The 14149-nt window shown below is 36.2% G+C and overlaps 1 protein-coding gene across 1 annotated transcript; it reads left to right on the forward strand.

The window, feature by feature from the left end:
- The first annotated feature begins 483 nt into the window (after nt 1-483).
- LOC128970446 (serine/threonine-protein kinase Nek3-like) lies at nt 484-14149 on the forward strand. Its single transcript, XM_054385633.1, has 15 exons — nt 484-600; nt 2070-2163; nt 2381-2478; nt 3516-3599; nt 4240-4307; nt 4438-4524; nt 5724-5778; nt 8213-8413; nt 8763-8832; nt 9428-9474; nt 10347-10446; nt 10812-10958; nt 12303-12434; nt 13081-13207; nt 14089-14149. Exons 1-15 carry the CDS (start codon nt 484-486, stop codon nt 14147-14149), a joined length of 1488 nt encoding a protein of 495 aa, XP_054241608.1.

Below are 14149 nucleotides of genomic sequence, written 5' to 3' on the forward strand. Positions count from 1 at the left end.
TTTATGTCTATTACTATTTCTATTTCCTGCCAGTCATTGAGGTCTTTGTGCATGAACACCAATAACTTTTCCCAGTTTGATCTTGCTTTTTTTTGTTTTAGGTGAAAATTGACACTGGAAGCTTGAAGGTTGTTAGTGTGCCTTTGAGTTTTGTTTACTGTTATGAAACCACCTCAAGAACTGCAAGTAACAAAAAGATGCTATACTATTAAAAATTATAAAATGCAGAGATGTATGATACTTTAAGCTGAACTTTCTGAAGGCCTCATTTTCAGCAAAATCACAGTACCAGTTGGAATTATGTTTATTGTAGTGCTGAACAGTTGTAGGTATCCACCTGTTCTTGTTATGTTGGGGTGTGTTCTTTTTTTTTTCTCATGCAGATTAACAACAAATGTTTTTAAAATTTCATTACAAAGTTTAGAAGATAAGCCTGTGAAAGGGAGTGTTTAAAGTGAAGTGTTGGACTTAGGATCATAAAGAATGGAACAATACAAAGTGTTGGAAGTACTAGGAGAGGGATCCTTCGGCAGAGCTCTCCTAGTTCATCACAGAATCAGTGAGCAGAAGTATGCAATGAAGGAAATAAGACTTCCTATGGTAAGCATGACATGTACATCACCTCAGCCACTGCTATTTTCAATCATAATTCACTTTGTTCAATTCTGGACGCCACAGTATAAGAAAGACATTGAGGTTCTGGTGGGTGTCCAGAGAAGAGCAGCAAAGCTGGTGAGGGGTTTGGAGGGCATGTCATAAGAAGAGCATCTGAGAGACCTGGGGTTGTTTAGTCTGAAGATGAGAAGGCTAAGGGGAGATCTTACTGCTTGCTCACTACAACTATATGAAAGAATGCTGTAGTGAGGCTGGTGTTGGTCTCTTCTTCCAAGTAACTAGTGATAGGATGAGAGGAAATGGGTTTAACTTGTGACAGGGGAGGTTTAGATTGAATATTAGGAAAAATGTATTGACTGAAAGAGTGGTGAGGTGTTGGAACAGGCTGCCCAGGGAGGTGGTGGAGTCCACCATACCTGGAGGTGTCCAAGAAGCGTGCAGATGTGGTGCTTCAGGATACAGTTTAGTGGCCGTGGTGGTTGGATTAAGGTTGAAGTCAATGATCTTAAAGGTCTTTTTCAACCTTAATGATTCTGATTCTATACTTTTGAAATGCTGAGCACTTTGTTGCAGAGAGTTTTGTGAATTAGACAGCTACATGGTATGGCTTTTCTGCAGCTATGTCTAAGGTGATGATAATATAGTAGCAAAATCTGATCCATTTCAGAGGGTGTGTAGTTAGATTTTGGGAAGCCTAGCACATAGGAAAACACTTAGAATGAAACCACTGTTCCCCTGATGCCCTTGGCTGGATTCACATTGATTTCACTGCAATACTATTGCTGGTAATGCCATTTATGTTACTTTCTCTATGCTTAGCTGACAAAAAAAAAAAAAAAAAAAGGACAAAATGGGAGGCACAGGCTTTACTGAGGCTGAAGCTTAGTTAATACCTGGGCGCTTGGCTTTATACTGCCTTCATGTAGTGTAGCTCTTCCAAAGTCACAGATTCACAGAAACATTCAGGTTGGAAAATTCAGGATCGCCAAGTCCAACCCATAACCTTACTCTACAAGGTTCACCCCTAAACCATATCCCCAAGCACTACATCCAAACAACCTTTAAACGTGTCCAGGGTTGGCAACTCGGCCACCTCCCTGGGCAGTCCATTCTAATGCCTGACCACTCTTTCCATGAAATTTTTTTTCCTAATATCCAGTCTAAAGTCAGTGCGTGCTGCTTTGTACATAGTTCTGCATTATTAAAATTGAAAGAATTACTAACCAAAGTAGAAAAATATCCTCTACAATTAAAAAACAACTCGGAAAATCAAAGAAGTCTTCAGTTAATAAACCATTAATTACAAAATGATGGGGTTTTTCAAGTTTCTTAATTTTTAAAACAACTGGGGAACAATTCATAAAAATATTTTCTTTTTGGAAAATTAGGTGCATCATGTATGTATATGCAAATCTGTTACTATGGCATTTATATAAGAGTACTTACATTTTCAGGCTTCATCTGATGTGGAGAACTCTAGGAAGGAAGCAGTTCTTTTGGCTAAAATGAAACATCCAAATATTGTTGCCTATAAAGAATCGTTTGAAGGTAAATATGTATACTTAGAATATCTTTGTTTTGTTTCAAACTGCATACTCCTGAAGGATCAAGATTACTGTTTGTGTTTGTTTATAACATGTTGTAAACAAAATATGTTTATTCTAATACAGACCACATAGCATGTAGTCAGAGCTTTATAGTAACAAAACTACACTTAGCCTGCTATGAAAATTACTAATTATTTTTTCAATTACCTACAATTTAGCTGATGGACATCTCTATATAGTGATGGAATATTGTGATGATGGAGATCTAATGCAAAAGATTAAACATCAAAGAGGAAAGTTATTCCCTGAAGACACGGTAAGAAAAGACATTGTTTTGAACTAAGAACCTAGGAATCCTTTTTCATGAAAGCTGAAGCACCCTACATCACATAAAACAAGTTATAGATATACTGCAGGGAATTATAGATATACAAGCACGTTAAAGTATCTCAAATGAAACAAAGTCATTTATAGATAGAAAGTAAGCATTATTTCTTTGATAATTTCCTGAAGAATATGAAAACTGAACTGAAAGGAACAAGGAATTGCTGTCTACATCTGTGAAATGTGCAAGCAAGATGAAAAATATGGTCGGGTTTGCATGCATATATTTATGCAATTAATTAGGAGTTTAACACAAACTTCAGTCGTCAGAATTGAAAGCACAGTAAGTGGTACTGCAAATGAAGAGTAAATAAAACATCCTGGTATGATAAATGAAACTAGCTGGGAGTCTAAATGCCTGCATGTTGTGTAGCAATTAATTGTTTAGGTAATTAAGGAGGCAGAGGCTATAAAATTACTTTAGAAGAAGATTCAAAGTGACATTGCAGTGACTGACTGAAAACTACTTCCTGTCACAGTTTGAAGCATCAATTTAGTTAAAAGACCATAATCCTCACTTAATCTAATATTTAGATTGGCCAAGCATCTCTAAGAACTTTACTTTGTACTTTTAAAAAGAACACATTTTGTTTTAGAATCAGTATGTCATTTCAGTGTAGTTTTCTGTTGTTTTTTGGTTGTTTGGGGTTTTCTTGATAATTTACTTCCAAATTGTAATTGGCATGCTTATAAAGTGCCATATACTGATTCCTTAGCTTCATTATTTTTAAATATTATTAATACTTTCTAGACACAGGTAGCAAACAGTCCTTCTGCTGTGTTAGAAGACACTTTATTGTAAAGAATTCAGTCTTTCACGCTGACTAGAGGCCATTATGCTAGAGTTAAACTGCCAAATATTCTGAGTACTTTTAAATTTTTTTTTCTCAATTTTAAAAAATCAATTAGTAAAGAATTAATTGCATATAGCATTGAGCTATTCTTGTAACTCTTAGTTACTCTTTTCAGATCCTTCACTGGTTTGTGCAGATGTGCCTAGGTGTGAAGCACATTCATGATAAACGTGTGTTGCACAGGGATATCAAATCCAAGGTGAAGATAGCAAGTTTTGTTGCCATTATTAAACTGTCTTCTGCATGTAAAAGTTTAACTCCCTCTCTCATAATTTCCTGTTACTGCTACATGCTGTGTAGCATGTAGCATCCTTTAGGTTTGAGAATATTAGGTAAATGAAATTGATGAGTCTATGGGTTAATGTCAGACCATGGGTGTAAACATTATTTAAGTATAGCTATACATTTCATATCCACACTGCTGATAGTGTTTATTGCTTGAGAGACTTCATGGAGTGTATGGAGTATGCCATTTGTAAATATCTTGCCTTTCATTTTTCCTTTCAATTTTTCCTAGCAGAAAGTCAGATAGAAATTCAGTGAAAAGTGTGACCTTAGCATGTGAGTACAGCATAGAGATTAAAGCATTTTCTATGCTCTGCTTCTTTCTCAGATGCTGATGCCGGGGTTTAAGGCTCATAAAACCTTTCCATCTCCATTTAAACACAACATAGTTCTTAACTTTTTTTGGTAGAAGTATTAGGATAAGCGAATAAAAGGAAATATAAAGATAAAATATCAGAAGTCATTGTCACTGTGTTTTTTCTGTATACCTACTACAGAAGTGTTTCCTTGAAGAATATTTAAATATGTAAATCTGTCCTTCTCTTGAAATGCAGAACGTCTTCCTCACTCAAAATGGGAAAGTCAAATTGGGAGATTTTGGATCTGCACGTCTTCTGGCACAGTATGTGGATGTTTACACTCATCTCAGTGGTGTAGAGTTTTATTTTACCATTGATCAATAGTATGATAGATCAATAGAGCTCATAAATAATTATTTTTCACCTGGCAATTTTTCTTTGTCATTTCAATAGTCCAGCGTCATATGCTTGCACATATGTGGGAACTCCTTATTATGTACCTCCAGAGATCTGGGAAAGCATGCCATACAACAACAAAAGGTATTTTCAGTAGTCACAAATGATGCCTGACAGTTGTGTGTCTTTTTATTGTCATCTCAATGTGGTGTTATGGCTACCCATCTTTTGATTGGAGAAGATACTGAGCTGAGAATATTTAGAAAGAGTTAATTGCAGTTTGCTTGGGATGAAAAGGTCTAAATTCCTCTTTACTTAGGTAACTGAGTGTACAATATCTTTAAAGTTTGAAAACTGGTGTGCAGACCTCTCTGTGCATTTAGGAGGGTAAATATATACATACAAACATACACACATGTATGTGTACATGCATATGTATGTGTTTGTGTCTTTTGTCTGGTCTTATTTTTTCATCTCCTCTTGCCTTAACTGATAATGTAGGGATAATGACTACAGAACTGATGACTTAAATTTACAAAACCTAGTTAATCTAGTTGTTATGCAAGAACTTCCGAGAGCATCCTGATAGTATGGTGTTTACAGCTGTACTCTAAAATGCTAAACTATTTTATATTCCCTCCACTAGATCTCTTTTATGACTATTTATACCTGTATCAAGTGACATTTTCCGTAGAAGGGAAGAAACCTTCTACTGCTTAAGTTTTTTTTAGCTTCTGTTCTGGGAAAGGCATCAGTTGCTTCTTGTGCAGGTGGTAGTACTCACTTTGAGCAGAATATTATTGGTTTTTTCTCAGTAGGATAATTCTTACTGGCAAGACCAGAATTCCAGTTCTCAGAATTAGGATTGTGTGTCTGCCATCTTGGGTTAAAGGCTGTGAAATACAAAGGCTTTGAAGTGTGGAAGGATAAATACTACAGCTAATTGCTTAGGAGACATTCTGGAAATAAAAAGCCAACTACAACTCTATGACAGTCGTCCGGTTTTACATCAGAGTAGGTAAAAATAAGAAAGACCATTTCCACTGAAGAGGTAAAACTTGTATTTCACAGGATCACAGAATGTTAGGGGTTGGAAGGGACCTCCAGAGGTCATTGAGTCCAACTCCCCTGACAGAGCAGGACCACAGAATCTAGCGCAGGTCACACATTAATGCATCCAGATGGGTCTTGAAAGTCTCTGGAGAAGGAGATTTGTCTTCTATGGTTATGTACATTTATTTCTAAATTCAGTTATATACACATAATGAATTTCACTTTTTCTTGGCAGGACGTCAAATTGTAATTTTTGGCTCAAAATTTCTCATCTTTCTCTATACCTACAGTGATATATGGTCTCTGGGATGTATTCTGTATGAGCTGTGCACTCTTAGACATCCAGTAAGTATAGCTTGATTGCTATGAGGAAAGTTTTGGAAATCCTTAAATGGAATGAGCAGTTAGCTATACTTTGAAAGATTCACAGCCAATTATTTATTTGACTAATGTGTTTGCTGCTGCTTCTGGAAGAGGAAAGCACTGCTCCACTCTTCCCACCCCTTCACCATTACATGCCTTCTGTTTTTTCACCAACTCTTGTACGTATTGGACCCTTCTGTGTAATGATTTTTTAAGCTGTTAGAAGAAAAAAAAAAGTTTTTCTTTCATGGTTCATATTCTTCAGTATCAGTGAGGTGATTTGGAGCATACTAAGGAGTTCAGCAAGTAGCGGTCTGGTTCCAGATATCTGCAGGGAAGTTGCAATGAACATTTTACAAAGTCAAGATGATCACTAAAGATGTAGGCAAAAACTCTTTGCTAAAGAGCATATACCGTATGCAAGTACAGCAAAATACAGTAAGTGATAAGCGGTTTTGTACCTTGCATCTGTGGTCCACCTTATTCTTCAAAGTTCAAGAACTATCCTCCTGTTGGGAACCTTTGTGGATGGTTCTGTCTCTCTTATTTCTGGAACACTGTCTTTTACAACTTTGGTGCTACGCTTCTTACTGGTTAACTCTGAAACATGTTAACTAAAATAGCTAACACAGGTTATGCTTGTTTTGCAAGAATATTCGATTGTCCTAATTTAAGGTCCTTTTGTCTTAGCTTTTTGTAAGCAAGAGTTTCCTTTAATTGAGCTAATACTATACCTTGAAAACCTGCATTATCAGCAAAAGATTCTCTACCTCTGCACCTGCCAGCAGTACAAGAGTTTAGACGTTTATACTGTATGTGACTGGATGATAAAGGAGTCTGTGCATAGGAGTGCATTAGCCTAAGTGCATCTGTGGCAAGGCTTTGGTACTGTCACAGCTATTCAGGCAGTGCTTAGAGCTGAGACACTTAAGTAGTGGAGTATCCTTCCCTCTTTAGCAGCAATGAAATGTTATGTACCTCTTTTCATGTGGTGGTCATATACGTTCTTGCATAATCTTATCAGAGGTGCACGCTGTGGATACTTGGCATTCTGCAACCCAGCCAGTGGGGTGTACAGTAAGAAAACTCCCCATGGAGATGGAAGTTCTGAGCTATTTTTGCTCAGGCTGTTGCCATCTGTGGTTATAATTGTCCTTGCTGATATTGCAGTTGTCCAGTGATTTGCACTTAGAAGCAGTAATTCCCAATGGAAGACTGGTTAACAGTCAGCCATTTCAAATATATTTGCAAGAGCATACTTGTGCTTTGATAAGCGTGTCAGTGTGAGCTGAAATTCCCCCCCCACTGACACTAACCAGGCTAGCCCAGTCTGAAAGCAAATGAAAGCTGTATTTACAAAGCAGAATCTACAATCTACAATGAAATGCAATGAATATGTACAAATATACAAAATTCACAACATTTACAAATATATACAATCAACAGAAAAGCACAACCAATCTCCCTTTGCTTCCCCCCAAAAGGGACCCTTCCCAAAGGGGCCTCTCTCCCAGGAGCTTCCCCCCAGTCCCCCCTGGACAGAAAGCAGAGTTAGCTAAAGCAGAAAGTTGTTAACTTAGCTGCCAAGGTCAGTGTGTTATCTTCAGCCAGAAGAGAAGAAGAAACAGCAGTCAGACAGCCCAGCAACTGCCCTGCCTGCAGAATGCAGAGTGCCCCACTTTGTTTTGAGTAATAGTTCTTAAACATTTCTATCTATCCAATGGAAGTGTTTAGAACAATCAGTATTTTGCTTTCTTACACCCAATAGTGACTTATTTACACTCTTTCACTTTCTCTGTTTGAACTTTGCAGGGAAAAAAGAATTAAAAAGACAGTTTCAAACCATCACAATAAGCTACTTTTGATGATTTAAATTTTTTTTAATAGAAGTCTGCATCTTTCCTTGCTTGCAGGTTCACTCCTGCAGTTTGATTCTGATCTCAAGTATATGAAGGAACTAAGATGATACAAAATTTTCAATGCTATATACCTATAAAAATAAAATTTGAACAATCCTAAATTTACAAGAGTAACTCCCACTTGATTTACAGTTGTACAGATTATTGTTTGCAGTGTCTATTAAAATCTCATTTTATGCAAACCATGATGTTTTCATTCTCTGCAAATTACATGTCTGTCATTGTTAATATAAATAAATACCTACATAAATAACCCTACAAAATGTAAAAGTTACTGATCTGTTAATTCAGGGTCATTACTCCATACCTCTGAATTAGAGCTCTGAAACCATCAAATTTGGAGCCAAATCAATATGCCAATTGGGAGCATGCATAGACACATACATGGATTTTTATAAAATATATAATAAATGTTTAAAGTTGCTCTTAAATTATGTCATCTTCTTTTTACCTCATGCCTAACATCCATGCCCTAATATTTATTTATTTTAATGCAGTTTCAAGCCAGCAGCTGGAAACATCTCATCCTTAAGATATGCAAAGGATCCTACAATCCACTACCATCTCACTATTCCTATGAACTTCACTACCTAGTAAAACAGATGTTTAAGAGAAATCCCAAGAGTCGTCCATCAGCCAGTACTATTCTTGCAAGAGGCTGCTTAACCAAACTTATAAAAAATTGTTTGCCTTCTGAGGTACATTATACTCTTTGTCTCTAGATTTAAACAATAGCATTTACTTTTTAAATGCTAGGTCAGCTTATGTTGTAGTTGTTAAGCATGTAACAATATGAAGTGTAGTGTTGTGTAAGTCCTCCTCTAAAAGCTATAAATACAGTTGTAGACATCTCAGGAAACTGAGTTTTTAGAAGGATTTCTGTTTAAAAGTAGAATATCAGCATGATGGTACTAAAATTAGAAATTGTTAGCTGTCAGCTCTACCACTGTTTTTGTATATTAAGTCTATTTTTAATACATAACGTTTACAATAATTTGAGAAAGGTTAAAATGGTACAGTACTTGCATCTCTTCATACTCATTCCAGATGATGAGTGAGTTTGAGCAGGTACTGAAGGAAACCAAGACACATGAAAGCAGTGCAGCAAGACCAAAGAGTAAGTCAGCAACATTTTTCTTGATGTAAGGAATGACAGAATGATTAGGAATTGTAAGGTCTTAAATACAGCTATAAACCAGTACTATTACATGTTCAAATCGAATTATTTCAAAATCGAATATTACTGAACTTGTATGGAAAAATGCTTGAAGTGTATAAATTATATTCTGGCATAAGAAGTAGCAGTGCAGATCTACAATACATACATTGTGACTCTTGAGACTTGTGCTAGAATTAAACCTTTCATTTTTAAAATTAACAAAACTTCTAGCTGTTACATTTTAAATATGACAGTGTTTTCTTTCCCAGAATCTGGTGAAGCAAGTTATTTTTTATTATTTAATTTCTAGTGGGAATGTTGGATTTTCTTCTTTTGCATAAATTTAGCTATGCTAACATTTGTACACATTTGGAACTGAATAGCAGAGGGACTCCCTGTTGAGAATGTGCCACATTGACAGAAGTGTGAAGAAGCGTTCACATAATTTTCATTGCTTAGCTCAGTGATGTTGCTGTCAGACCTCTGGAATAGCTCTTTGCCACAAATGTTTACTAAAGGTATTTACTCTTAAACCTGTTCCTTAATCTACCAGGTAATGTAGTGGCTGGTGGAAGCTCAAACAAGGAGAATGAAAATAGGGTAAGTATTCAAATATAAATGAAATATTTGTATTTCAGTAATGTAGAACGTTCTTCATTATAGAGAAGTTCATATGGAAAATTAGTATGCCAAACCATAGATCAGCTTACTAGGCCAGCTCTCATATGTGTTCAAATTTCCCTCTGCATTTCCCACTGCTGTAACTTTTGATGCTTCCCACGTTTAGTTTAGTTTCAAGTAGATTTCCTTATTGCTCCGTTAAATAAAACTCAAAACAAAAACCTCTTCTCCTGTTCTTCTAAGTTTGGGGATACTGCAAAAATGGATGCTTTTTCTTTGTTTTAGAAACAAATTTTGAACAGGCTGCTGTGGAAACAGTCAAGTCTGGACGTAATTCTCCCCAGGTTTTAGGGCCTATGTGAGATTCCAGGTGAGGAGAATTAAATCACAGGTGTCAAATAAGTCACCTATGGATACACCATAGCACAGCCTGGCTTGGCCATACTGAGTATACTTTAACACATGTTGCAAACAGTTTGGTTTTTTTTTCCCTTTCTTTCTTTTAATAGTCCTATCAGTCTGAGAAGCTTAATACTTGGGTGCATCTTTTTTTCCCTGGGAATATGGTTTACTTACCTTTATATTGTTACTAAGTGTAAAAAAATCAAACCTACAAATTGCATGAAGTAACTACACACGTGCTTAGCTTCAAAAACTGAGATTGTCTGTGAAGAAAGGGCACGAAGTTCAATGAGGGATACAGTGCAGTTGTAAGTGGCTTCATGGTGTCAGAGGTTTAGTCTTCAGATCTTTTTGCAACACTAATGTAACGAATGCCATGTTAATATTACTGCTTTGTTTTTCTCAAGACAACAAGGGTAATGATTAATACAGTCTTTATTATTTTAAAGCAAAGTAAAGATGAAAGCAAGCATAGCCCCTTAGAAAGGAAAAACATTACTAAGGATTTGAGTGAAAGCACAAAGGAACAAAAGAAATCTGATGAAGAAGGTAAGTTCTGCAGTTTTGATAACTGTGCAGTGATATCTAAATGTCAGTGATCCAGCCATTTAAAGATGTAGAGCATACAAGTCTGCACCTATAGAAAACCATGCTACTGCCTGTTACTTATGCAGTTGTATCGATTCTTACTGCTCACTTGAGATTTTAAAAAAAATCTTGACCCAAGTGTTAAAAAGTTACTGAAAGACTTAGTATTGAGTAAATGTTTGGGGAACTCTTCACCAAGTTCAGGCTTTTAGCCACAGAATCAAACATCACTGTTAGTGAAGTGCTGCACACTTGATTCTCTGTCCATACAAACTAGTTTTAAGTTAGATACTGATGATCATCCTTTATTGTTGTTGCAATTACAGTAGAAATGTCTCATGTCCTCCCAGGAACCGCTGATTCGTCACCTCCCCATCGGAAACAATGGGAAAAGGGGATATCCAGTACTGTAGTGGATGTCCTGGAAAATGCACCCTTGCTTTCTTCCAGTTTTACATCTGAAGAGACTAAAAGTAAGATATAAATAAACGTGGGTTTAATTTGTTCTGTACAGTTTTTAAAAGCCAAAGTTTTACAGGGTGTATTTAAAATGATGTAAAAATAGTTTTAAAATATTTTATTAGCAAACATTTAAAAATTCCATTGTGCTGACAAGAATTTTTTAGTGGTCTTGTGTGACAGGAGGACTGTTACACAAGAGTGATAAAAGCCACTGTAGTGGTTTGGAGCACATATTCCCCACTGTCAGAGAATTTATGGCTGTACACTACAGTCCTTGAGTGGGCAGCTCTGTTTTTGCCTGCTAGGGGATTTGGATGGGTATTCCTTTCCCTTTTCCTACTGATGTCATCTGATATCTTTGTAGCAGAGGAGTAAAATACTCTGTGTAAATCAACCTAACCCTCTCCATCTGCCTTTTTTTTTCCCTCCCTTTCTTATCTCCTGGTAAGGAGAGAGGAGACAAGAGGGGGAGTGAGAAGAGTTGGGGGAGTTTAGCCCTTGTGCTAAACCATTACAGCTACAGATAGCATTAGAAACCCTAAAATTACAATAGTCTCTAAGAAATTATCCTACTATCTATCCTCTTAATACACCATTTGTCACAGTAACACTGGAGAATTCATCTGATGCAAAATGCAGCTGCCTGACTTTCAAGTACAACATACTGTTGGGTGCATATAACTTGCCTACCTCTACTTCTGCTGTCATTTAACCCACAGATAATACAATGTCAAGAACTATTAATGATGTGAGGGAGAGATTCTTCTTCCACTTCAAAAGCTTTTAATTAGAACACTTAACACAAGGTTTCTTCTGAAAATTGGTCCCATTTTAAAATGTCCCACACTGTATGTGAGTGTTATAATAATTATTCCATGTGATCATGGATATATATGCTAAGTAAATGTGAATAGATGCTATTGAAATAAATAATCAAGATACGAGTAGTCAGAAAATTCCCAAGCTGTGGTAGGTACATTGCATGATCATCATATGTAGGACAAGGAAAGAGGACAGAAGAATGCATGTATTTAGGTGTTATGCTATTAAAAGGGATAAAAATGTCCACAGGCTCCATTTTTGTGAGATTTATAGAGCCACCAAATAAGCTTCTTGAGAGTCTGACTTCTCACACTGCTCAGCCAGCTTGGGTTGACTCCCTGATAGCAGAAGGCTCCACTGTAATTTTCTTTCTTAATGCAGATAGTGTCAACCTCTGCATATTGACAAGTCAGCAGTGCAGGTGGAGACATCCAGATTATTTTCTTTATGTATTTCTGTCTTGAATGTGATCCTTAAAATCTACACTGCTGATGCAATTTTGTCTAAGTAGTATTAATTGTTTTATTACCTAGGCGGCTGTGTAATAAACTACAGTGAAAAGCCACGTAAGCACTGGACCAAAGAAACTCCTCAGACTGTGATGAACATTCTCAGTAATGCAGATGTCAGCTTAGCATTTAAAACATACACCATTTATAAACCAGGTAAATCTCTATCTTGTGGGAAAATATTTTTTGCAAACAGATTTATTAATAAAGGCATTGATTGGGTTTTTTACATACATATCCCCTATATATAAAGATTGTGCACTTCATGTCACAACAGACTGCTTTGGTGTTTTGTTTTTTTTTTTTTCTTAAGTTTACCAAATGAAACATAGATTACAAGAAGCCATGTTTAGAATTCACTCCACTGCATCTCCTTATGATGAGCTTTCACTTGCAGCTCAGTAGGTGAGTAAGGTTGTGACAAAAATGCAGTGACTGCAGAGCCATCCAGTTTCCATCTTGCTCAGCAGATTGTTGTATGTGTTCAGGAGGTGCAGTAAATGGGCTGTAGGCCCACCACGTAAAACCACTAAATCAGTAGTTCCTTGTTTTGAAGACAGGATGGTAAGGTGGCACAGCTAAAATAACTGTATTTTACAGACATGCACAGCCACAGTCATAAATAATTGTTTTGCACTTGAGTTGTGTTATTAATCTCACTTAAAGTAAGTAACAGCTTGTACTAGAATCTGCTAAGAAGTGGGGACAAATTAGAAGGACTATAATAGTATTTATATTTTCAATAATTTTGTTTTTTAAAATAAAATACTTCGGTGACATTTTGATTTTTATACTTTCCAAGCTTCTGAAAATGTATTTAGAGGTCCACTTTCTGATGAAACTGAAGCATCTGATGAAATAGATGGTGAACATGAAGCTATTGTCACAGATTCTGAGAGACTTGAGCCTAGATCTGATGAAGATGACACGTATGTCCAAATAATATTCTTGTATTTTTTTTTCCACAAAGATACTCCTCTGAAAAAAAACCTCAGTATTTTTCTCAGCATCAAAATTCATCCCTCTTATATAATAAGTTTAGTAGTATTTGATGTCTTACAGGTTTTCTTGGCTATATTTAGTTATTGGTGGTGTTGAAATTAAACAGATTGTTCTTCAGCAGATATGCTAATAATTTGCTGATGACTTTGCAAATATGAAAGCATGAGATTAAATTAGATCCACAGTAAAGTGCAAAATCATGCATGAAACATCATTATATTCTGACCTTGAAATCAGATAACCAGTGGCAAAACCACTTGGTTATGTTTACTGTGTTTTTGTATTCTTCCTACTCTTTCATGCATAGTACAATAAACTCAATTTAGTACCTACTTACTGAGACATACTTAGAAACTGCTTTACCTCTACCTTCCATTTATGTTAGTGACTCACTTCTGGTTTTGAAAGAGCAGAGTGTACATCAACACATTCTGAGCAGAAATAACTGTGTTTCGGAAATGTATGTATGCTTTGGGGGGAGTTTCTTGGATTCTCAGGATCATCGCTTATTTTTGTGGCACTTGGAGATTAAGTACTTAGACATGTATTACTGCAGTTCAGCTGCAAGCTGGTAATGCCAACATGTTTGCAGCCTCTTACTATATGCATTTGGTTTTGCTTTTGATAAAACTTACTTGGGTAAATTCAAAAGAGAACATCTATTGGTTCCTTAACCACAATGGCACAGGAAATACTGTGTTGACGTTTCTAACATAATTTCTCCTAGTTGTAGGGTAATATGGAGGGGGGAAATACTTACAAAGTTGTATGTTGCTTTGCAAAATAATATTTTGAAATTTCTTTTTAGGGACTTTGAGGAAGATGACCCAGACTGGGTGTCAGAACTGAAAATAATATTGAAACAGTGA

Source organism: Indicator indicator, chromosome 1 (assembly GCF_027791375.1).
Source record: "Indicator indicator isolate 239-I01 chromosome 1, UM_Iind_1.1, whole genome shotgun sequence".
Lineage (NCBI taxonomy): Eukaryota > Metazoa > Chordata > Aves > Piciformes > Indicatoridae > Indicator > Indicator indicator.

Coding starts and splice junctions, on each gene's coding strand:
- LOC128970446 (XM_054385633.1), top strand. CDS start 484: ATGGAACAATACAAAGTGTTGGAAGTACTAGGAGAGGGATCCTTCGGC. Junction 601..2,069: donor AGGAAATAAGACTTCCTATG/GTAAGCATGACA, acceptor TTACATTTTCAG/GCTTCATCTGATGTGGAGAA. Junction 9,475..10,346: donor ACAAGGAGAATGAAAATAGG/GTAAGTATTCAA, acceptor ATTATTTTAAAG/CAAAGTAAAGATGAAAGCAA.